Source organism: Cheilinus undulatus, linkage group 4 (genome assembly GCF_018320785.1).
Source record: "Cheilinus undulatus linkage group 4, ASM1832078v1, whole genome shotgun sequence".
NCBI lineage: Eukaryota > Metazoa > Chordata > Actinopteri > Labriformes > Labridae > Cheilinus > Cheilinus undulatus.
In genome coordinates, this window is record NC_054868.1 from 48779802 (window position 1) to 48806492 (window position 26691).

General features: G+C 40.0%; 1 protein-coding gene across 1 annotated transcript; it reads right to left on the bottom strand.

The window, feature by feature from the left end:
• Positions 1 to 26480, bottom strand: LOC121508825 (platelet-derived growth factor subunit A-like). The gene is made up of 6 exons (XM_041785921.1): positions 25780 to 26480; positions 25404 to 25500; positions 14153 to 14260; positions 13607 to 13800; positions 2811 to 2937; positions 1 to 510 (listed from the first exon to the last, which is right to left on the bottom strand). Exons 1-6 carry the CDS (start codon positions 25840 to 25842, stop codon positions 500 to 502), a joined length of 600 nt encoding a protein of 199 aa, XP_041641855.1. The 5' UTR covers positions 25843 to 26480; the 3' UTR covers positions 1 to 499.
• Positions 26481 to 26691: the final 211 nt, after the last annotated feature.

Consider the following 26691-nt stretch of genomic DNA (forward strand, 5'->3'; position numbering starts at 1 on the left):
TAGAAACAGACAGTGATAAAAAATGAGAGGTTATAAAAATAAGAGGATATACGTGCATGTGTGAGTGTTTCGCCGAGGAAGAGTAAATCTTGGAGTAAAAAAAATCTAATCCCAGTCACAGTTTCTAGAAAGGATTCCACCCAGTTATTAATCCGAGTCTCTGAGCCGTTTATACAACCACACAAGACGCAGATAAGAAGTCCTTTGATATCCCAGGATGCACCTCACTTCCGCCAGTATCAGCATCTGTGTTTGGGTGGTTTCACTCAGTTTTTTGTAAACTTTTTAAAAGTATAAATGAGGTCCATGAAAGTCAGTCATTGTCCGATAAATCTCCTGAATGTCACGGTCAAAAATAAACTCCCATCAAACCTTTCAGAGTCACTGGACGGGTGGTGTTGTAAAGAAGACGTGAAGAGACTGAGGCTCCATCTTTTTGATCTTGATTCTGGTCATCCTTCTCTTTCTGTTCTTCTGTTCTTCTTCCATCCATTCCTCTTCACCTGATGCCTGTAGGGAGAAGATTCAAGTGAGGATGTGGAAATGTTCACTTAAACGTACAGTTTGACTTTTTTACCTACACTGGCACTCTTGCACTCAGTATGAATATATGATGTTAAAAGAAGTTGCTTTACTCTGCGGTCCAAATAAATCTGGACATTCAAAAACATGTAACATTTCTAAAAACATACTGTGTCAAATTTCTCAGTCAGAGGACAACACTACAAGATAACGTGTTATAATAACGTTTGTCCACTGACGCTTGTGGAAAGAATGGAGGGGTTTACACTTTCAATAAAAAAACACGGAGGAGAAATGGCAAAAATAGATGAAAAAGTTTAAAACACAGGGCAAAAAGATGGAGCTTCCATAAAAGCTGCCACTTATGCGGTGCCAGAGTTTTTTTTTTTTATCAAGACTGAAGATTTCCTTGCCGGATTTTCCTGTGGTGTGAGATGAGTTAGGTTTAGCCTGCCACACACAAGACTGTTTTTAGATCTGAAACAATTTTAAAAAATGCTGAAGACCGCAGACATGAGGACAATTTAAAACTATTTTTCATCATAATCCTCAGAACGCACACACTGGACAACACAGCCAGACTGGAGACCACACACCTGCCGACCTACCCACAACCTCACATGACTTCAGAAAAAAAAAGCAAACAGGGACGTCTATGGATACCCTCTTGCCTTCTTTCAACAACAGGCTGTCCTGGCATGTGTTAAACAAGGAAAAGACTCAGGATGAACTCCTGGCTGGAATGAAGCCCCAGTTGTGTTTATGGTTGTGAGCGGTGAAAGTACGTATGATCCAGCCGGTGACGCTAACCCGTCTGCTCGCTCTTATTGGTTGCTGTGGGTGCTCCGTCAGAGGCACTATGACTACAATCGTAAATATCAAACATGTTTTGATATTTACGATTCAGGATACTGGAGGCTCCGACGCGATATGGAGTGGTAAAAAAATCGTGTTGACACCACACACATGCAGATGGTTGGTTGAGACAAGGCTCCACTCGGGATACGCCCCCACAATCATCGGGGGGGGGGGGGGGGACAATCTTGGCTCAAATTGGGGTTACAATCCTGTAGTGTGTGGACGGCCTTATGAAGCAATATTGGATTTTTGACCAATATCAGAATGCTGATATTTACAAATTCAACTTAGACATAAATAGAGGTCAGACCTAAAACTTCAGTCCTTAAAACACCGTTTAAAGTTCAAGGATGAAGAAAGAAATAAACTTAAGTCCCCAATACAAAGTTTCAAATGTAAGAAATGAGGATGAACATACAGGACAATTTTCCCTGTTGATACTGATTGTAAACACTGGTGTATTATCATGCCGATAATACCGTACATCCCTGTTATTTTACCCTTTCCAGTTTTTGAAGGCAATTGCTCCAATTTGAAATCATCAAATACGTCCAATAATAATGATCAGAAACCCTGTTGTGTGAGGGGAACACAGAGGACAGCCTAGCACTTACTCTGTGGATTATCAAAAGAATGATAACCAAGCTGAATGAAGGAGGAAGCACAACAAACACAGCCAGGGCAATAACGGTAAATATGAAGCATAAAGTTTAGATGAACGTCAAAAATGTAGGACCAACTTGTCAACCTCTCCTGTAAAACAAACCACCATCACAATGGACAGTCGAACCCAAACTGCTACTGCAGTGGGTCTAACAGGTAGCTAACGGGCAGCCACATTCAGCTTGTTTACTCTAAAGTTACGTTTGGCTGCACATTATTTGTTTTTTAGATTTTACACTCGAGTTATTGGTGAATAAATCTGTTAGTGTGTGGTTTGCTGTGGTTAAATGTGTCATTAATTTTCAGCAGGTGTGGAAACCTTTAACATTAAAAATCTTTTCATGTGTGCCAGGCTTAATTCTGGCAACACACCAGTAGATTTAAGGCTTGCTGTCTTTATATTGTGATGTGCAAGACAGACAGCTGAGAGTGATGACTGTTCTCCATATTTTTTTCTTCTGGAGCCTTGTTGATCACATGAGTTTCTTAGAGCTCTTAAGAATGTGAAACCATCATTGTGAAATTGTTACTAAGACCAGCAGGTGTGTGGTCTGATGGTTTGGTCGAATCCTTAAGGGTGTGTGTGTGTCCATATGTTTGTGAAGGTAGGTGTGTAGGGTGTTGATGGTGGTTTCCCCCAGGGAGGACTATTTCCAGAAGAAGGAAATACCTCAGATCTCTTATCAGCCCTGGTAGTGTAAACAGAAACATTCAGACAGGAGATTCACAGGATTAATGAGCAAATCCACGCAGAGCGGTACACTCACCGTTGTCTGTGTTTGAGTTGGGGTTGCTGTGACGTTTGTTGGTGCATACACACTCCAGGTGATCCTCTAACTTCACCTGAACCTCCCTCAGCTTTGGACGCCTTCGTATGTACTCCACCTTCGCCACCTGGAGAGAGATGGAGAAAAGACAAAGTGATAATCACTGAAGAAAAAATGTGCCCTTTTTCTATTTATTGGTTAAAATATGCCACTTTTTTGACATACAGACTTTACCCGGTCAAAGTTAGTTAATATAACCTGCCACATCAGGCTGGAAGAACTTTGGATTTCCTCATATGACTTTAAAGTTTGGGACTTTTTCTAATGAAGAATTTCTAAGAACCAGAAACCAAAAAGCAAACATGTAGCAGCAGATTTAAGAGAGTTTCTACCTGCTTTAACATAAGCTGTATACGTAAGCATGTCTGGGTACTCTATGCTTGCAACCTACAATAATAACACAGAGCAGGGGTGTCACACTCAAGTCCGGGGGCCAAATCTGGCCCGTGGCACAGTTATACCCAGCCCACCAATTCATATCATATTTTTATTATAAATGGCCCACCAGTATGAGGTCTGCAGACTTCCTCCAGTATAAAAATGTAAACTTGACCTTGATGATTAAAAAGATCCTTGTTAAGTCATAAGATTCGAAAGAGTGAAGAGTTAAAATAATTTGATAAAAAGTCAGGAATGTGTTTTCATGTCCTATTTTCTAATTTGCATCTCTTAATTACGACTTAAAGTTATGGTTTTGAATTTTTAGATCACATTTTGACCATTTGGATTCACAATTTAAATTTTAATCCCAAAATATTAACTTTTTCTATTTAAAATCTTACATATTTATCTCATCTTTGGACCTTTTTAAGTCAATATTTTTAATTTTTAATTTTCTCTTATATTTTGACCTTTTAAACTTATGAAATTGAGTTTCATCTCATATTTCACCTTTGAAAATCTTGATTTAGAATTTTTTTCTTACATCTAGACCTTTTCAACTCTTAAATATAACTTTTCTTCCTAACTATTGACCTTTTCGATTAAAAAAATGTAACCTTTTGTTTTGAATTTTATCTCATATTTTGCCTTTAAATCTTATAATTTTCAATCTTATCTCATATTTTGACCTTTTTTACTCATGATTTTGAATTTTATTTAGTACTTTAACTGTTAAAAATCATGAATTTAACTTTTGACTTGTTGTTATCTCAAAATTATTTCTCATAATTGGTTACCAGTGAAGATCAGGTTGACAGTTTATGGGAAATTTTGACCCAATTAGGCCCTCAGGTTAGACCCAAATTCAGAATTTGGCCTCAGCTGTGATTGAGTCTGACAACCCTGACACAGAGGCAACATTTAGTGGGTTTTGATTGAAAAGCATAATAAATAAGACATTATGAGTGATTATCCTGTTTGTAAATATCCTTGAACACGTTGTTTGTGTTACCTGGGACTCAAATGGTTGGTTTTAAGGCTTTAAAATCTAGACAGCAAGTAGCCATCCTTTTCTGTTTTCTTTGGTTGAAATGGTCTACCTGCTTCTTTTAAAATTCAAAGTCTGTCCACATCATAACACAGCGTGAAGAAAGTTTTTTAAAACCTATAAACTGCAAGTTTGAAAGTCAGAACAGACATCTAAACAGGCCTATCCTGACAAAAGAGGGTCAGGCTTGAGTTAACATTTAATTACAGATTTAAACTTTAAGAAACTGTTTTTTGGCATAGAGTAATTCATGAATAAACTCTTGGATTAAAAGAGCATCATTAGTAAAATATCCCAGAAGAAGGGAAATCCCCTTCTAGGGATTTTTACTCATTAATGGCAGCCATAACTCAACCATAGCTGTGTAAACAAACAGGTGAGTCTGCTCTGGTTTGGTTGGAAAAGTAGAGCAGAGACACAGCCAAAAAAATCAATTTCACAGACATTCAGGAAAGCATTATTTGTTTTGTGTAAACACACATTGCATTTACTTGAATGTCTTTATGTGAAGACAGCAACAGGACTGTTTTGCAATGCACATGCAATCCATGCATCAACATATCCAGGTTATTGTAAACAGTGACACACCATCTGCTAATGCTAACATCCCAGAAATGGAGCCAAGTCTGAGAGCTCCAGGTCGGATTGCACAAACTCCTCTGCTTCAAGTCTGAACAGACTCAGAGCAGCTGAGCTCAGACTTCAACAACAGCCGCTCAGGAGGTTCAGCTCAGGTGAGCAGCCAAAGAAACATCAGACCAAAACGGAGCTTTCAGGGTGACAGGATGCCAGAAGAATATGTCTGATATTCTGAAAGGGTGGCTACTGTTAGAGATCTCAGCCTTTATACCTGTAACTCAGCTTCATATGTCTAGATCTGAATGAAACGTGCACTGCATGGATTACAGTCACTGCCAGTATTGGATCAGTCGCTAGAAAGAAAAAGGTTTAGCGTTGCACAAGTCACAGGGAGGAGACGAGATCTGATGGTTTTACTTTGGGGTAGCAGCTTTTATAAGCTCCTCTCACAGACTGTTTTTATAGCTTTTGGTACAATTAGAAAAAGGTACTTTTGGTTAATACCAGAGTCACACCTCTATAATAAAGTTACATACACAGTAAAAATGCCAGTAATTTAAAAAGCCAGTAAACATATTTGTCAGTTGTAAGCTGAAGTATCAGACTGTACTTTGATGAAACTCATCAATACTTGTGTTATTTCTATTTTCACCAAAATGAGAAAAATAAGCTTTTTATAGCTTGAAATGACCTCAAACAGAAATCTGCTTTGTAAAATAATTTCTATAAAGGCGTGGCCAATGGTAGCTTTCTACATCACAAATTATATCTAAAAGATAGGATGTATTTAATGAGTGGTGCATTCCATTTAATCTGAGCTCAGAAATTCCATGTCGACGTCTTTAAAAATGGGCCCCGTACTCGGAATTCTGACTTGGAAAGTGAGAGCAACCCCCGGGTACAAACTCAGAGCAATTGGGATGCATTCAACTTGGGTATGATGGGATTCCCAGCTCCGAAAGCTCCAAATTCTAAGGTAAATGAAATGCAGCATCACTCCAGACTGCCAGCTTTTGGGGCCTTTTTCTCATTCCTGAAGTGTGCAGCGTTATCTCTGAACTTGAAACTCAAATAAAGTTCAACAAAACACTTTGAAAGCGTCTATATTTTCTCACACAACGTATGATTAAACTACACTTCTAAAAGTGTAGACTGACAGAGCTGCAGACATTTTTGAAAATCTGTGACAAGGTGAGGCTCCTCTGACCAGAACAAAGCAGAGTCAACCTCACAGTAAGCTCATGCCAACTGATGAAGAATATTATTATGAAAACCTAAAGTCAAACTGTAACTCAGCGGATAACTTCACTGATGGTGCAAATGTGTCTCACATTAAAAACAACAACCCACCAGAAACATGAGCAAAAGAACACCAGCCGGGATCACTGTCAAACAACTAAACACAAATAAACGCTCTGCCAGAGGGCATGATGGGAAACTGCCCACACATTGAAATGGCAGTGGGCTGAGCTTAGATCAACTGACTCTTTAGAAAGTTGCCCTCAGAATGTGCCTGCTTTAGCAATTTTGTTCTCTATTACTTCCATCTTCAACAAACTTGGCTGATGCAGTTGAAAGAGTGATCATCTGGTCAACACAGATCCTATATCACTGCCAAGGTGTCACCTTTTCACCTGCTGTTCCCCCTCCGACCCTGTTTTTGAACATGACTAAGAGACACTTGAACTCTTACATTTGAGGCTTCAAACCTGAAGGGTTAATCTGTTATCTTCCTCTGGTATAACTACGCCGTCTCTCATCAATCTCTCTCACTCTTGAGGTCACGGTCTGACATGACCACACTGAGGTTAAGATGCTAATGCTAATCTTACCTTTGTATCTCTCTGTCTCACACATGGTCTCACCACTTAAACCTCAGCGCTGCCGTTTCCCCTCCGGCTGTGTGTGAACGCATCTTGCACTCGTGACTGTTTACCCTCTGAACGCTGGATCTGTGCACATGTGAGTGACTTTATTTTTGATTTCCTCTGTGAGCAGACGGCTCCTTTCATCTCAGATTGGGTGTATCAGCAGGCCAAAGCACAGAGAATCAAACTCGACCTCTCGGCTTCTTCTTCAACCTTTTGCCTCTCAACCTCTGGCAACAAGCACAAATACTCTCTCCTAATTTCTCTGCTATTCCTTGATGGTCAAGTTTGAGATTTTGTATTTTTCCAGCTTCATTGGTAACCCTTCAGACTCCTCTTAATTACAATTTAGCAACACAGATCTTTAGTTCATGTGTGAACCTAAAGAGTGTACAAATCTGGAGGATTTCTGTTGATATTTTGAACTCTAACAAACACACCCCTCCTCAGTAATCTTTCAAAAGCTTTGCACCCTTAATTCATGGAGGGGCATTGCAAGGACAGACTTAAAGAACTAACAGCTGTGTATCTGTAGTGTTACCCAAAGGTGGGTCAGCCTCATTAAGAAGCACTATTTTTAAGGCTGTCATGACACCTGACATGGAAGGTATCCAATAGACAAAAGAGCCGATGTGCTTCTTGTTGCTCTTCTTAAACATGACAGGAAGAAGGCCCTGACCCAATATGTCTTGATTTAACAGACACTTTCACTAAATCCTAAGCTCAAAGCAAGGAGCGACAAAAAAAAAAAAAAAAAAAAGATCAACCCAGCAGTTTCCCTCCCTCATCAGCTTCCTTTTGCTGCTAACTTATTGAATTATACTGCATGTGTTATATGCAAGAGCTGCACGGGGTTAGCGCTGTTGCCTCACAGCAATAAAGTCCTTAGTTTGCTTCCTGGTCTGGGCCTTTCTGTGTGGAGTTTGCATGTTCTCCCTGTGCATGCATGGGTTCTCGCCGGGTACTCTGGCTTCCTCCCACCACCAAAAACATGCTCATTAGGTTAATTGGTGACTCTAAACCGGCCGTAGGAGTGAATGTGAGCGTGCCTGGATGTATGTCTCTATATGTCAGCCCTGCGATTGACTGGAAACCAGTCCCCCCGCCTCTCGCCCAATGACAGCTGGGATAGGCTCCAGCCCCCCCCGACTGTACACTGATTGTACACAAAGAAAAGTTAGCAGAGCTAGCTGAAGGTAAGGAGATACTTTAGATGAAAACATGCCCAAATAACTGCAGTAAATATGTACAGTCCAGCATATAAATTAGGCACACATCATGTAAGTTCTGCAGCTAGGGCTCGCCAAGTCAAACCAATATCAAACATTTGTTTTTAGTTTTGATTTAGTGAAGTAATGTGGTCGCATGATAGCGGCCATGCATCCCCTGGATGGAGCGAGAGGAAATATTGAGAAAGAAAGTGAAGGAAGACATGCACCAAACATGCACCAAGACCAGGATTCAAACCAAGATGGCATCCCTGAGCATTTACTTAAAGCCTGCTCAGACCAGCTAGCAGAGGTATTCACAACCATTTTCAACCTCTCCCTACAACAGTCTGTGGTTCCCACCTTGCTCAAATCAGCCACCGTCCTTCTTGCACCCAAGAGGAACACGGTAAATTGCCTGAAAGACTATCAGCCACTTGCTCTCACACCCATCATCATCAAATGCTTCGAGGGGGCCATCCTCCCCCGACATCAAGTCTGCCATCCCTGCTGACCTCGGTCAACACCATACTGGGCAAACAGGTCGAGGGCTGTGTGGAGCCTCATCATGACTGCATCCTCTCTCACCTGCACCAGAGCAACACGCCTGTGCAGATGCTGTTCGTGGATTTCAGCTCTGCATTTAATACAGTCAACACAGTTTAATACAGTGGACTTCGGGAAATCCAGAAAGACTGTTCTCCCTGCCCTCTCCATAAAAGGAGAGGCAGTTGAAAGAGTGGAGAGCTTTAAGTTCCTTGGAGTCCACATTTTGGCCGAACTCACCTGGTTCATCAACATCTCCTGGCAGGTCAGGAAAACCCAGCAGGACCTCTTCTTCCTCAGGAAGCTTAAGCAGGCACATTTACACCGGTCAACTCCAAAAGAAGGCCAGAAACATCAGCACTGATCCCACACACCCTGGACACTTCCTGTTCCACCCTCCCTCCTCTCTGGAAAGAGATACCAGACTCTCTAATCCAGAACCAAAAGACTCATAAACAGCTTCTTTCCCTAGGCTGTCAACACCATTGCCCAATCCCCCTAAGGACCCCCCCCCCCTTAGAAAACTACAGATTCTATGTTTGAGCATTGTTAGAAACATTTAGAACAGTGTTACTCGACCCTGCTCAACCAAAGAGCCAAATTGTTGAAAAATACCTTTGCAAGAGCCACAATCTAAGTGGTGAAAAGTGGTAAAAATGGCATGAAGTAGCAATAACAATAAGTTAAAGGTGGCAGAAATGGGCAAATAGCAACAAAAATGGTTGAAAGGTGGTGAAAATGGGGAGGAAAAGTGGAAAAGAGTTCAGAAAGTAGCAAAAAATGGGTGAGAAGTGACAAAAAATGAGTTCTAGGTGAAATAAAATGGTCCAAATGTGGCAAAAAAATTAGTAAAAAGAGACTAAAATGGGCAAAAAGCAATCAAGAGCGGCAAAACAGGCAAAAAAAGAGGAAAAGATGCAATGTTGTGGCCAAAGGTAGCTGAAATGTTTGAAAAGTGGTGAAAAGGGGCAAAAATGTGATAAAAGTGGCCAAAAGAAGTGGCAAAAACAGGGAAAAAAGAGGAAACAAGTGGTATTTGATGGCAAAAGGTAGCTTAAAATGGCAAAAAATGACAAGAAATGGTGAAAGGGGTAAAAATGGGATAAAGTAGCAAAAAGATGTAGCAAAAACGGGCAAAAAAAGGAGGAAACAAGTGGTATTTATTGGCAAAAGGAAGCTGAAATGGGTGAAAAGTGGCAGAAAAATGGTGAACATGGCAAAAATGTGATAAAGCGGCAAAAAGAAGTTGCAAAAGTTCAAAAAGGAGGCAAAAAGTGGTATTTAATGGCAAAAGGAACTGTTGATGGGTGAAAAGTGGCAAAAAGTGGTGAAAAAAGGGCAAAAAAATCCTTTTTATAAGGTTTTCTGGGGGAATAATATTTAAAATTATGACAAAAAGCCACATGTGGCTCAAGAGCCACAAGTTGAGTATCACTGATTTAGAATGATAGTAGGTAAGAATGCTAACTGAAGCAGTGGACAAAATTTCTGAAAATTACCTGAAAATTTTCAGAAAATTCACTGGGACTAAGTGAGAGGGAGGTGATGTTGTGTATTCCTAAGGTTTAATGGAAAACTGGAAGAGTAACACATTACAGGCTGAGTTAAAAGATCAGAGACCGAAGGAGGAAACACATCTGCACTCTCGTGAGACAGCACATTAGGAGATCTTATGTCTGTGAGAGCTGATGCTGTTTGGCAGATGAGGGTAAACTATGACATAATGAATCTCAAATTAAAAACTATATATTCTATAACTTTATAGTTTAGTCCAAGTACACTGACATTTCCATACAGTGATGTTTTGTAGTATGATTTGAAAGTGTATGTTAGATCTCATTCCTGCATCCAGAATTCCACTCACTCACAGACACATCTTGGGTCAGCTCCCAGCTGGCAGGCTGTGGTTATGAAACAATCGGTTTTATTTCCAGCGCTGGCAGAGATCTAAAGGAAGCTATTATGATCTTTAAGGGACTCACTGCCAGACTTTCAATCACACACATAACTCATACACACACTGGTACACAACAGTCAAACTAGTGAGAGTAATACTCTCTGGCAGGTGTTCAGTGAATACCTCCAGTAAATAGTGGTTGTGTGTTTACATGTTCTCTGCCATCAATACTTTCTTGTGTACATCTGCTCTTGGCGCTAATAAAAGACAATTCACAGAGGCTTTGAGCAAAATGTTTTTAGAGCTATTAGTGGTGTTTACAGAGGATGTGCCTTTACTGTATGCTGGACAAGTGAGGATTAAAGTTTGGAGAGTATTTACAGCCTCAGTTTGTTGCTTCTGTATCACTTCCTTTTAAAGTTTAAATGCTTAAATGTCACATATGTCCTGCTTGTTTTAGTAGAATGTCTGAGTTTGGGTTTATTTTAAAGTTGAACAGGTCTTCTATACCAGGGGTTCTCAGCCTTTTTCAGCCTGCGACCCCCAAAATAAAGGTGTCAGAGACCGGGGGGACCCCCACTGTACCTAAAGGTGGTGAAACACAGTCATGCACATTCAAGAATAGTAATGTGGAAACAAGATCGCCTATTAGGGGAAAAAAGTGCCCAGCTAAACTGGGGGCCAGTAAAATCACGGTCCACTGTAAAGTTAAGCTGTGGTATTTTATAATTAACCTGAATCATAAACACTCTTATCAAAGAAACAAATATCTTTTTAATTCATTTGTGCAGTAAGTAGCTCTCTTGAAAAAGTTAATCCATTTGTTTAAAACAGAAATAAAATAGTTTAAAAATAGCCAAAATGGGTTAATACTGGCAAAAAAAAGCTGGGAAAGGTGGTGAAGTTGGAGTTTAAAAGTAGCAGAATTGGGTTAGAAGTGCCAAAAATGGGATAGAAATGGCTAAAAAATAACCAAAAATGGAAAAATTGGTTAAAGTGGCAAAAATGGGCATATTAAGTGGTAAAAGGGGATTAAAAAATTGTCTGAAATGGCATTAAAGTAACAAAAATGGGTGGAAATTTGGTGAAATGGGATGAAAAACTGATATAAACTGGTAAAAAAAGGGTTGGCCAAGGCAGACATAGGTGGAATTGGCTTAAACTGACAAAAATGGGCATATTAAACTGTGAAATGTGGTGTAAATAGTGGTAAAGAGGGGTTAATAGTAGCAAAAATGGTTCAGCAGAGCAAACAATAGGCAGAGAGTGACAAGACTTGGTTCAGAAGTGGCAAAAACAGGCACAAAAAAGTGGTGGAAAGGGTTTAAAACTGACAAAAATGGGTTTTAAGTGGCAAAAATGAGTTAAAGTTTGCAAAATTGGTGGGAAAATGTGATTAAAACGGGTTGAAATCTGGCAAAATTGGCGTAACGTGGCAATAGTGTAAATTAAAAAATATTCCTAGGTTTTTAAGGCATCTGGAGACCCCCTCACAGTGTCTTGTGACCTCCAATGGCGTCCCGACCCCAATGTTGAGAACCACTGCTCTATCCTCTCAAAATAAAAAGCAACAAAACAAAGTAGAGTAACCTCCAATTTCCACACATAACGGCTGCGCCATCATCTGCCGGCAAATCATACTGCAGAACAAATCGCTCCTGCGCTAGTCAATCGGAGCAGTTCCGCTGCCTGACTCCAGCAGGTTCCTCATCTGCTTCGTTGGAAATACACTGCAGGTCTATTTTGGGACTTGCTGCTGCTAAACAGCATTGATTCACATGAAGCAGATCAATTAAAACAGCCTGCAGTACAGGCAAAAGGTCATCAGGAGGTCAGTGGGTCACAGAGCTACTACAGGGCCATTAAGAGGAAAAGTTAACTTTTGAGGCAAAAAGCCACAGAATTAAACATGAAAACAGATTCCACAGAAACCATCAATTCTTCCCATGGTAGAATTAATAAAATCATGAAATCATAAATGAACAAATCAAACCCAAAAAAGGCAAAATAATCCACTGTTGACATATTTTTGCACGAACTGATGATTTCTGTCAAGCTGATCAGGGCTTCTGGACACTTTTCCGGTTTGTAAGGTTGCTCGCTGTGGTTGGAGCCAAACCTTGGTGCTGCAGAGCACGGTGTAGCCAGTGTATGTGGAAATTATGGGTTATTGCCTTTGTCTGATAATGCCATCTTTTTGCACTGGCAGCATCCAATGCCTTGCTGCACCCACAGCTCTTGGTTGAAAACAGTTTAGCTTTAGAGCATTGCTTTGCACTTTCTGTAGCAGGTGGTAGTGCACATGTTCAGAACTTTGAGTCCGAGATCGATTTTCCCAAGGGGACAATGTAGCATATTATATCCTATTGTGTTGTAATGTGTTTTATTGTATTGTACTGAATTATATTAATAATGTTGTATTGTATTGGGTGTAGCGCATTTCCTATTGTACAGTATTGTATGGTGTTATATCCTATCAAACTACATTGTGTTGAATTGTTTTCTATCAGATTGTTTCATATTATATCATATTACATTGTATCTTGTTGTATCGTGTTGCTTAGTTTCATATTGTTGTTTTATACTGTACTGTATTGTATCATTCTTCTTCATCACTGACAAATAATTCAAAACAGGGCTGGACTTTTGATATCAGCCTTGTCTACAACAATGGCGGTGGAGGTATCAATCTGATTTTCTTTTTGCACAGTTTTCAGGTAAATATCCTTGGAAAATATGTAGAAGCACCACCTGTTCAGCACAGCCTACAGTCTTCACTAAACCACCCCTTACACTTATCCTACCCCTCACATAGTTTGTCCATGTATATGTGTTCCTGTAAAGCGTCCTTGGGTTTCTTGAAAGGCGCTATATAAATTCAAGATATTATTATTATTATTATTATTAGAATCAACCATACAGAGAACTCCAAAACAAATATAAAGTTCACTGCCACAGAGAGAGAAGTGCTGGGAGCAAACTTTGGTAGCCCAGAAGGGAAAGGGCTGGTGAGAAAAGCTCTGAAATCAATGTTATAAACGATGCTAGAGGAAGTAAGCAGAAAAAGAGCTGCCAGTGGACACAGGCCTAAATTGAAATAAAGTAACAAATAAAAAATAAAACATAAGACAAATAAACTCATTTGCTATATTTACTTCTAAATGTTCTTAAGAAAAATTGTAATGCCTAAACTAAATTTTGTTTCCTACCTTGACTGTGCGGTGGTGCTTTCGGGCCGCCTGACATCTCATGTTGCTGGTGTTGCAGCAGCCGGTGCAGCGTTTCACCTCCACGCAGGGCGGCCAGATGATAAAGTTAGCAGAGGTGGGATCCACCTGACTCCTAGGGATCTCATAAATCGCTGTCCGCACCTTACAGGATGCAGGTAAGGCCTCTTCTACTACTGCAGCGGAAAGAAAACATTAGAAGTTACAAAAACTGAGCAGGAAAGAGTACTCGAAACCAAACATAAATGTTCAGGTGTCTAGTTATATATATATATATATATATATATATATATATATATATATATATATATATATATATAATTATACTGCTCATCTGTCACTAGATTAGACTCTAGTCTTTGTGGTCATATTAAAAGTACACGCCTAGTCACAAAAATAATCCCTACACAAGAGATATAAACAAATGTAATCTCTATGTGGTTAACACTTTGATACTTTGAATAATTCAGAACATTTAGCCCGTATTTTCCCTCTTTTAGATCTTGATAGTTTGTATGTTTCTCTCACCGGTGCTCCTCCTGTGTCTGGTGTGAACGTGTTCTCTCTTCAGGTCAGAGAAGCTGTGAGAGAAGTCCTTGTGGTAGCTGTGTTTGGTCTCCTGGATCACCTCGTTCTCTGGATAAAGACAAAATAAAACATGCACACTGAGACGTCACATGCTTTCACTGTTATCCGGACCATTCATAAAAATTCCCAGATTCATGTCAACACAAACTAAGAATCCTCTTTGAAGGTTAAAACACAGGAAGTTTCTCTTGTGAGGTCTTTAATGTTCTCAGTAGAAGTTAAAGGCCTATTTACCCATCATGCTTGAGTGCTATTGTGCATGTGAAGTTAAAATTCCCTCTTCAAACAGGTTGAAGGGTATGAATTCAGCAAAAGTTCCCTTAGAATTTTGTGCAAATCCACTTCTTAATTTCAGAGCGCCCCACCACAGAGTTTAACTGAGGTCAAATGAGGACATACTTGGTTAATCTTGATGACTGACTGGTAGCAGGATGTTTACTGCAGCAGCAAGTTGTTTATTACAGACATTTCTATTATGTCTCTCTTGATCTGAGGGCAAGCCTAACCAGGTTATCTTAACTAAGTTATCATGTTTATATCAGTCAGTGGGTCACTGGGTTCACTTCAAGGAAAGTTAGTGAGAAACCAGACCATGAGTAAGTACATCAGTCACATTTCAAATCTAATTCATAGGGAGTTCACTTTCAGGTCAGTTGTGGGTTTTTTAGAGCTCAGAGAATTGAGAGTAAAGAGTCTTGTTCTCCTTAATGCTGGGACTGGGACAGAGGCTTAGTCTACACAGTGTATTCAGGAAGTATTCAGAACCCCTTCACTTTTTTAGTTTTTTATGTTGCAGTCTGATGCTACAGTTGAAAAAAACATTTCTAATCTCATTAATCTACACTCAGTACCCCATCATGGCAAAGTGAAAACAGAATTTAAGAAATGTCTATTAATTTATTAAAAATCAAAAAAAGGAAATATCGCATTGAGATGTATAATCAGACCCTTTGCAACAACACTTGAAATTTAGCTCAGGTTTCCCCATTTCTCTCAGTCTTCGCTGAGATGTTTCTGCACCTCGAATGGAGTCCACCTGTGGTAAATTAAATTGGTAGAAGGCCTGACAGCTGACAATGCAAATCAGAGCAAACACCAAGCCATGAGGTCAGAGGAACTGCCTGCAGAGCTCAGAGACAGGGTTGTTGACAGGCATAGATCTGTGGAAAGCTACAAAAATAATTATGCTAAACTGAGATCCCAAGAGCACAGTGGCCTCTATAATTCTCAAATGGAAGAAGTCTAGCACAACCAGGTCTCTTCTAAAAGCTGGTCTTTCAAACAAAGCAGTTGGGGGAGAAGGGCCTTAGTAACAGTGTTTAGTTTACAGCTATTTTTAATTTTAGCCTCAGTCTTACGATTCAGTGCCTTTTAGTTTTAGTCACATTTTAGTCGTTTCTACGCTTTATGGTTTTAGTCTAATTTTGGTCACATAAAACTCAAAAACATTTTAGTCTAGTTTTAGTCCATAAATGTCGTCACATTTTGGTCTTTACTGCTTGTCCAAGTATTTATTCTCTTGCCTGAATCTTGTACCAAATCATGGTAGTGTGTCTATGTACTGTGCCAAACCCGGGTCCCTGCTTTCTACAGCTGAGAGGCAGAGTAGCTACATACATTGCGTTTTGACAGATTTACCCACAGTGGAGAAATATCATGGATGTGGAATGTCTGACAAAAACTAAATCACATTTTAGTCTAGTTTTAGTCAAAACTAAACTTACTTCCACTCAGTTTTAGTCATCAAAGATCTGTTTTTGGCTGGTCTTAGTCTAGTCCTTCTCATAGAAAAAGGCTGTCGATGAACATTTCTAGTCATAGTTTAATCGACAAAATTAACACTGCTTAGTTATAGAGGTGACCGAGAACCTGTTGGTCCCTTTGCCTGAGCTCCAGAGATCTTTTGTGGGGATGGGACAAAGTTCAGGAGGGACAAACATCACTGCTGCCCTCCACTGATCTGTGCTTTATGACTAGACAGAAACCTGTCCTCAGTGCAAAACACATGAAGCCCACTTGAAGTTTGTAAAAAACTCAAATTAACCCAAATGGGTCTGAATACTTATGCCAATGTGATATTTCAGCTTTTTATTTTCAGTAAATAAACTTGCAAATAAAATTTAAAATTGTGTTTTCGCTTTGTTATGATGGGGTTTCAAGTGCAGCTTGATTAGAATAAAAATGTTTTTTGTTTAACTGTAGAATCAGTCTGAAACACAGCAAAACTGGAAAAATTGACGGGGTCTGAATACTTTCTAAATGCCCTGTATATCACATAAAATCTTTCAAGAACTCTCCAGGCCAGAGATATCCATGTCTTGTTATGATGACCATCATGACATACACCGCACGGCCGGTCTCTCAGATTTTTTTTTGACTAGCAGAAGCTGAAGAGGAAGAGGAAGAGGAAGAAGACAGGCATGAAAGGTTTAATGCTGCTGTGGAGGTACTGGACATTATGTCAAAGGCTGCTAGATGATGAAGGTTGAACTTCTTCTGAAAGTTGCTGTGTCTCATTCATTAATTTTGAAATTTTGCTGTTTGCTTGCATCGGATCATGATAATTCTCTACCATGGGATGTGCACCCTGCCATGCTTTCATTTGTCTTGACTTGGGGCCAGTCCCATTTCTACCCCTTAGCCCTCAGCCCTACCCCTTGGTTTAGCGTATTAACATCAGGTGAAGGGGTGTCCCAATTCTCTTTTGAATCAAGGGCTAGGGCTGTGGGCTACATAGCCTTTGAAATGAAGATTTTAGAGAACCACGCTTGAAACCAAGGGGTGTGATGAATTTCCCACCATGCACTGTGTTCACTTGCGAAATAGCACAACAGACTACCAAGGAGGCGCATAAATGTTAATATTTCTGGAATTAATAGATGATTATAGAAAATACGACAGCTGTGTTTCCTTATATATTCAATCTTTAGCTACGAGGGATGGGAATTTGTTATTTGTTATTAAGATCAACACAGTCAGTAGAATGAATGAGATGGTCCAAACTTTATTGACCGTAGCACATTTGACGAGGGCATCTAGTCAATGTGAACTCTTGTCACCAGCTATTTATTGGCAATGTGTGATGTAACAGCAATAAAGTGTTTCCTGGGGGAAAGTTTTCACCCTACCCTTAACCATTCTGTTTTGATTGTCAAGGGGAAGGGGTAGAGAAGGGGAAGGAGTAAGGACCGATAACCAATACTTGGAACCAATATGTATTTACAATAAAAATGAGCTGTTAGTAACTTTTAAGTATGAGATGGGATGCAAACCTGTCATTTAAAAATGCATTCATTCATTCATTAAGAAAATAAAAAATAAAAAAACTAGTTCTTTACTACTTATAAAGATTTCTGTTTCTATTAATTGTATGGGGTTTAGCTAATCAGATAGTGTTGTGAGGGAAACATAAGGTGAGGTGTTGGAGAGTGAAAATAGACACTTTTTTATTAGTTAAAGGTGCAGTGTGTAAAACTGAATATCAACATCTAGAAATGGGTTCTAGATTGCATTTCTCTGCTGGAAACTGTGACAACCAGTTGGATTTAATGTGTATCTGTAATGTGAATACAATACAATAACTTTATTTATCCTTTTTTCTTCTATGTTACCATGGAAACATGTAAAAATCCAAGATGGCGGCATCCATGGAGGGGACCCTCCTTATGTATGAATTAAAGGTTTATTCTGATTTTTTTTTTCAAAATAGCTATTTTTGAATTTAGATGACTAAACACTTATTTAGATAGACCGTCTTAGAAATGTTTTGCTTTATTTTACCAAGTTTGTTCAGCTAAATGCTACTAGGCTAAATATTACACACTGCACCTTTAAATTTATCTGCCATTGGTAAAATACAATGGCAAACAGATAATCTGCCAAAAACCAAACATCGACCAGGCAGATCACCAGTTGACCTTCAGTCTTAACGATGGTCCATTTAGAGTTTGTTTTCATCAATCATTGAAGACAGCTGGTAGTCGGTGGATCAGCTGTAAGAGGGGTTGTATCATATCATAACCAAGTGGCTGCCATATTGGCTTTTTTAAACTCTGCTGTGTGTGACATGTTTGTAAGGGTTCTCAGGTTAGTACCATCACCAGTTCACCAATACAGGCCACATTTAAAAAAGTGAACAGCCAAACAAATCTAATCAGATTTCAGAGACTGATGAAGATGATTAAAGGTCTTTGCACACTCAGTCTGTTTTTTACATCCAAATTTTTCCCACGTTAAAAAAGAAAATCGAGCTTATGTTGTTTTAATCAAGGTTGCACACTGACGCCGAAATTTTCACCCGTCTTTTTTTTTTTCGGAACAGGCTCGATTTTATGCCAAATTTTGCATCAGTCCAAGTCTTTTAAATGGGTGCGTGTTGATTCAAAACAGTGCCCGCTGCTTCCTCCTTGCTTGTTTACCCCCACCCGACCCCTCCTCACTCTCTCTCTCTCCCTCTCTCCCGCCCTGAAACCTCACTTTAAACACAGAATTTGCTTATTTTTTATGTGGATATAAACCATGGAAAAATAACAGATAGATGGGTGATTGACACGGGCTCGCAGTACGAAACAAATTGCCACCTTCTATGAATTTTCGCAGTGAAGGCAAATAAAAATGCATTGGGCCCAGTGTGCAATGTCCGAGTGTGTGACGTTTTTTCAGATTACGGATCTGAAAAAAACTCATCAGAAAATAAGGGACCCAGTGTGCAAAGACCTTTAGGCTCGCAGTCTGAAGGTGGTCAAGTATCTGCACTTGTTAAAGAGAATAGAGCGTTTTGTCTGGGAGTTTCCAGACATGCTTCCACCCTGTTTGACATTTCTTGAAGCAAAGAAATAATTGAGAAAGATTTTCAGCTGTTGAATGATGATTTTAAATTTATAAACAGAACAATTACTGCAGCTCCAGGATTTTATACTGGTCTTTTGTGTCTTTGTGTGCAGTTAGAGGCTATAAAAGTCAATCATGTCAGCTCAACATATCAAACATTTCAACACTCAGCACAGCCAAACCACTAAATATCCAGAGACAACCTCATAGCCAATAAACATGCAGCTACACTTGTGTTTTATGTGAACTTCTGTGTGTGTCTGTGTTCAAAAAAAGGAGATTCCCGGAAATCAGCATCAATGATGTCTGGGCAGGACTGTTTTAATTTGATTCTGAATACCAAACCTCTCACATCTTTGTGTGAGAGCAGTCACGCACACACGCCCTGATGCGTACTGCCACTTCTTCTGTTTCTCAAATACAACTGAGCCCACTTTCAACATTTCCCTCTTTCTCTCTTTGGGTCTCTCTCTCGCCCTGACAAGCAGGAATTTGAGCATGAATTATACATAGCAACACAGCAGCCTTCCAGCGGGCCCGGCTCTCAAACCAATAATGGGCGTCATGACAAGAGCATAATGAAGTGAGCCACTTGACCCCCGCCGAGCCGGGGAGCCGTCACACTCGACATTTGCATCTCAATGATGCCAGGATTAATGGTGGCACCGCTCGGAGCGGCGGACATTAAAAAATGAATCAACTATTTTTCACGGGCAACGAGAAGTTCAGAGCGGAGGAAAGTTTGTGTGGCAGGAATTTAGAGTCTGACTGCAGGCGTGGAGGCAATAAAGCCGGTTTTATGCTGCGGTTATTTCCTCCTGTCTCACCTCAATGATTCAGCCGGCTCTGATTTATCACCTGGGTAATGAGAAATGGCATCTACTGTGTTTATCGAAGCTTTATTTTGGTGTTATTAAGAGTTACAGCCAATCTAATTTACTCATGTAACGCTGGCATTTTTGATGTTGGATTAAATTTCAGATGCAGACAGAATAAAGCTGCGGATGCAGCAAAGCAAGATGCAACAAAAACAGAGGCACAGAAGTCACAAATGCAGAGATTTTTTTTAAGCAGGGTAATTTCTTACTGTTGAGAATTAAATTTCCTTTAGTAACGTGTTTGACTGGAGACATAATTAAGTTTAATCTTCAGGGTTCCTATTAAAATGTTTGCTTACCATAAAACATTTTTTGTGGTTGATTGTTTTTTTTTTTTTACTTTTAGGGTGTGAATTTTGGCAGAAGTTGGGTATTAAGATTGAAAATGGGGCTTTGGTAATCTCTGTACAAAGTTATCTACAAATAAAAACAGAACTTTTTAATTACAACACTTTTAAACCAAAAATCTTGTCCCTTCTCATAGATTCTAAGAGTTTGACCCATTATATTCAAGCACGCTTTTTTTGAATGCAAGAAAACAGAACAAGAAGAGGACCACAGCGGCCAAAATGTAGTTGATAACCACATGACTCTCACTGGACAACGGTTTGGATTTTTATTGATCTCTATAAACATAAAGGGAGATTACAATCTGGTAATGGACATCATCTATCAACTTCATTTCCACTCTCACATCTCAAGTTGTGAGTCAAATAATAAACACTAAAGAAGTCTTGGCTCTCTGATTTTCAATATCAGTTACCAAGATCTCCACCTACTACACCTAAAGCCCTGAAAAACTGACCACTGCCCATAGAGGCTCCTTCTTTATGAGACAAAAGTGAAAGGTTAAGAGCTGACTTACAGAGCATTTTTCTGCAGAAAAACAAAAAAAACCCTCTGAAGACATTGCTGAGAGACGCTACGAAGAAAAATGTGAAGCAAAAGTGTGACGTGTTGGTGTTAAAAACCGTTTAAATGTGGTTGAAATGAAGTCTAATAGACTTGAGCTCTTCTAGTCCTCTGAAAACTCAAAAACATTTTTATGCTGCACATCACACTTATTCATCAAATCCATGTTCATACACTGAGATAAAGTGGCTACCATTATTAGCTAATTCAATTCATATGCATGAAACACATTCACGTGTCATTAACACTGCAGTAGGAACGATGTAAGGTTGGGTGTCTTGCCGAAGGACATATCAACATCTGACTAAAAGAGCTAGGGATCAAACCCCTGGCCTTTAATTTTACCTACAGAGCCACAGCAACCCCAGTCTCAGACCATCTAGGACACTCAGCCTTGATCTGAAAGTTGAAATGCTGGCTAGTTCAGGTTATTATTATTTAAATACTGAGAAAGTACAGTCTGGTGATAAAGGAATGATTTATTTCAACAGGTTAAACTTAAATGTAGTGAGCTGACCATAGCATTCCCCACACAATGGCAGTACACTAGGGTGGCAGGGATGACCATCCTGCCCTGCCTCATTTATTATGTTTAACTGTCTGTGTTCCTGCTCTTCTGACAGCGTTCATCAACAGAACGTTGTTTAAAGATGCTTGAAAACACGGCTAGCTTTTTAAGTTGTTTCACTCAATATTCCTTACCAAAGCAGCTGCGTTAGATGCATGAAGGCATCACTGATGAGGTAGCAGATCAAAACAAATAAAAAAGTGGTAGGAGGTTGGAGGTTGCAGGAGCTGCAGAAAAATGTCGAAATTATGACATAATTGTAACTATGAGTGGCTGCACCTGAATAAGTGCATTTATAGGAGGATCAAATACAACTTCAAATGATTAAAGTAATTCATTATAAGAAAAAATGGAAGGCAGATATACTTGGATTACTGTATGTATATCTGTATATCTGGGTAGCCTACCTATGTATAGCCTATGTCAGGGATAACGCCCTTGTTGCAGGGAAACTATAACCTGTTTTGAAAGAACAGCACTACTTAACAAAAGAGCTAAGATTCTTAAGAGCCATTTGATTCAGAAAACAACGACTGAACCACAAAGTTATTGAAAGTGTAGTTAAACTACAACATGCTTTTTGTAGCACTATTACTGCCTAATTCTGAACCTTTGATATTAAGATTGCACTTAAATTCATGATAAAGTCAAGATATCCAGGCTTTCAGGTCTTTATAAGGCAATAAAGCACCAAAAGACTAGTTCTCATAATGCAGCCTCTTCTGATCTATGTTTTATTTTCAGTACCTCCTATGTACCAGAGGTGGAAATATACATGATTATTGTACTCAAGTAAAAGTAAAGTTACTCTGGTTAAAATTTATTAAATAGAAGTACTGGTATATACATTTACTCAAGTAAAAAGTGTTTAATATAAAGTTTACTTTAAGTACTGAGTAGCTACTGAGTACTGTGCTGTAAACTATGATCTTTCCTTACTGGCAAGAACAACAAGAGAACTGTTCAGGTAAGGTCACACCTCTATAATGAAGTTAATACACTGCAAAATTGACCATGTTAAGTAAATTCATACAGTTAATTTAACAGGAAATCTTGAAAATCTTTGGCAAGGTGGGTCTCCTCAGGCAAGACTAAAGCAGAGAGTCAACCTCAGTATTAGGAATGCATACTGATGAAGAGTATTCACTGTGCATCCTTTAGGACCCTCCACGGCACTTTGGCCTCACAGCAAGAAGGTTCTGGGTTTGCTTCCCGGAGTTCTGTGAGGAGTTGCCATGTGCATGTGTGGGTTCATCCTCCCACCACAGAAAACATGCTCACTAGGTTAATTGGTGACTCTAAAATTGTCCCTAGGTGTGAGCATGCCTGGTTGTCTGTCTCTTTATGTCAGCCCTGTGACTGACTGGCCACCAGTCCAGGGTGTACCCCGCTTCTCGCCCAATGACAGCTGGGATAGGCTCCAGCCCCCCGCCCCCATGACCCTGAGAGGGATAAGCGGCATAGAAAATGAATGGATGAATCCTTTAAGATCATCAGGTGGCAACTCTACCTCAGTGGATAACTTCACTCATGGTGCAAATGTATCTCACATGAAAAACTACAACAATTCCAGCAGGGATCACTGTAAAACAGGCAACATTCAAACACAACTAAACACACATAACACATCTAAAACACAAGAGTTAAAATTAATTTGGATATGTTTAACCCTGAGGTATCACACACTCCAGGTTTTGCTGTGTCCAACAGCTGTTTGGGATGTAATGAGGAATCATTCTCCCTCTATGTGCTAGTGTGTAGTCAACAGAGTTGGAAAAACTACAAGACTATTGTACTCAGGTCAAAGTACTCTGGTTAAAACTTACTTCAGTAGAAGGAAATGTACTGATTTCAAAATGTACTAAAATACTCAATTACAAAAATTTGAGTAAATGTATTTAGTTACTTCCCACCTCTGTGGCATCATCAGTTTTCCATGATCCTTAAAGCTTCTCTAGAGCAACAAGAGACCAAACTTTACTGATTTTACTCTGGTGAGTTGTACTTCACATGTAGGCTCAGTGAAAGTTAAACTAAACTGTTAAATTTGTCCTGTAAGCAAGCAAAGTCTCACCTCTTCACTAGTCAGCAGTAGCTTATCAGCCCAAAGTTAAGTCCGTCTCAGGGTTCACGGAGGGTGTGAAGAGCAAGACCGCCTGCTGGTCTCATAGCAACACCCGCTGAGGCATTCCAGTAATGAGACAAGAGGACAGCATCCTCTTACTGTGCACTGAACCAGATGCAACTAATGCTTCATTCAGCCTCTTTTAAAGGCACAGACAGGGAGGAAAGCAGCAGCCCAGACTGGCCCATATAAGCCTCTGCTGGATCTTATTTGTCTGCAGGAACTTTGTGCTCAGTCAGGGAACAATAAGTACTTCTTTTCTCCTTTTTTGTCAAAAAATGCATGCCATATGATGAAAACCGCCTACCCTCATGGGTGTGACATCATGTAAGTGGACAGGGTAAGGATCTAACAGAAGGTTGATTATGGCCCGATCCCAGTCTCTCCCCTTAAACCTATGCACTGAGCCCCTCATGCATGTGTTTCTGTGTCTTTTTTACTGTATTTATACATATTGACCTGTATTTAATCTGTCCCATTGTCTGTAGAGGGTTTTGGTGGAAGGAACACCATAACTCCAGGTGAGTGGGACAGTGCTAAAAAGGCTTTTAAAATAAAAACAATCCTAAGCTTTGCAATAGTAAACCTTTGTGCAGTTAACCTGACATGCAAGAAAGACAGTTTCTTATATCCATGCATAAGATACATTTCACATTAATCTGGGAAACCTCTCATACAAAGTGTTTGAGGAGGGTAGGACTTTCAGAGTTAATGACCTGGTGAATATTTATTACAACTGGCTTGCAACAGACCTAAACCCTGCCTGTAACTCTTGCAAACTCATGCCAATGCAGGTCGGGAGCAGAGCGAAAACATCAATGCCATGAAATGCTTGCAGTGCTTTTGTTTGTTCTTTATTTAATAAAGAAATGTGGGGCAGCTCTGATAAAACTGCTGCTTTACTATAGCTAATCGCTACACAGGCAGCACCCATTACTATCAGCGTCAAGTGCAACAAAGCCCCACCCATAGCGACCACCTCTTTCTACTCAAACGATGCTGATTGGTCCAGTCCATCCTCAGATCGGCACAACTGTTTCAGATTGGAGCTTTGCATGATGGATCTGCCTGACGACAGACATGGAATCTAGCCAATCCATCTGCTTTGAGAGATCATTGAGCAAGCTCTGTACATGGTCTAAATCGGTTGTTCTCAACTGGTTGAGTCACAGGACCCACCATCAACTCCTCAAGGAGAATTGCAACCTGAATTTTAGAGAGATATTTTTGGTCACTCAGATATATTCAACAAAAAATAGTAGAGCTTGGGCCGAAGAAAGTACAAAAGGTGTAACAAAACAATGAAACAGGAAAAAACGCATGTTTTATAGAGTCTCATAGACAATTTGGCGCAACTTTTTACCAGGCACATATCAGCAACCCACTGAAAATGGCTTTGGGACTTTTGGGTCCCAACCCACCAACTAAGAACCACTGGTCTAAATAATACGTTCCCAGCCTCTTCATTTGTGCAAATTTCCTATACATTACAAAAATGTAAAAAAAAAAAAAAAAAAAAAAAAAAAAGGCTAGTGAAATCCCATTGGTCATTTTTGAGCTAACATAGTAACCTGAATAAAATGTGTTCAATTAAATTTTAAATTCAAGCTTCATTTGTCTGCTTCAATGAAAGCAAAATGCCAGTGGAAGAGATGCTCACAGTAGCCTTAATCCTCACACTGTTGGGCCATTTTCCACCGAACTATACAACTCTATTTATTTTGATGGCAAGAGAATTAACAGAAGACAATATTTTTAAAAAGTCCCAATATCCCTGATTCAATCAAATGTATGAGCTGAATTCCTCTCTGAATAACCCCATTTTTACTAATCCCCTCTGTGGGCGTGTGAGAGCAGTATCATAATGAAGCGCTTTACCTACGGAGTCTATCTCTAGCAGCCGCTGGAGGTCGCTGATGCTGCGGATCTCGCTGCGGGAGAGCCGCTCCAGCAGCTCCCGGGGGAGAGAGGACTCCTGTGGGAAGAAAAGTCACTCCGTGAATCGTTTTATAAGACATGGAGGCCTGTTTCAACTATACAACAGTTATATATCAAAGATTCCATGCAACCAACGTGATGCATTTATTCCAAACGATGTGCCAAGAGAGTGACTTTTGTGCGTAATTGCAAATGTAAATTCCTAAAAATGCATGTTTTGTGGGTTCCTGCGTATCATCAATGAGCTGCCATAATAATGTAAAGATATTCGGTGAATGCAGACGTGTCGACCACTGCGAATTTTGGCGCGGCTTACCTCAGCAGCGGTGCGTAACAGGCAGAGACAGCCGGCGAGGAGGTGGTACACCGCAGCTCTCATCTCCTCTCAGATCCGCTGCATGGGCACCAGGACGAGGCGGAGATCCACTGCAGGAGCCGGGCTGTCGCTCCCTGTTCTCGGGAGCCCACAAACATCACTCGGGAGAGCTGTGGTCACCAATAAGACACCGATGAAAGAGCGTGCCGTGCGCGTAAAGATGATCAAACTCCTGAATGAAATGCGGTAGAAGTTTGGAGCTAATCCCTCTCTACTCCTTCTGATAGGTTAAGTCAATAAAGTTAACTTCCAAAATAACCAGAGGTAGGCGTGAAAATGTTACAAGCTCGAGATGCACAAAAAAAGTTCGTCAAATGATCACTGATGACTAGCAGCTCGTTGTGGCATCAGAAGAACAGGTGTCCAGTGGAAGAATAAAACCCTTTCTTCATCATCCACCCTACACCAAATATCCATCATTTTGTCTTCATTATAATCCCTTCAAAGTCAAACGTGTTTCGTCCTGCAGCTGCTGGTTATCTTGGTACTTTTTAGGGAAACTCGGTTGTCTTTACAGTGGTAACTTCCAGAAACAATCCTGTGTCCGAAGATTAAATGGCATCAATGAACGAAAGCAAGAAAAAAAAAACTATCTCCGCCCTGAAGCCCAGAGGAGTTGGATGTCAGTTCCCAGCGGTCCTGTGATCTCCGGGGTGAATGAAGTCGGGATGCTTCCAGTCACAGGATATAGCCGTGCGCGCACCCGTGCCACTAATCATGGAGCGCGCTTGCAGAGCAGACTTTAGTGAATTGTAGGAGGTCTAACCACAGCAAAGGATCTTACACGTCTGAGTATCACTACAAGTCACTTTTATTACAAATTTATTACAACTTCACAGCAGTTTTACTGCA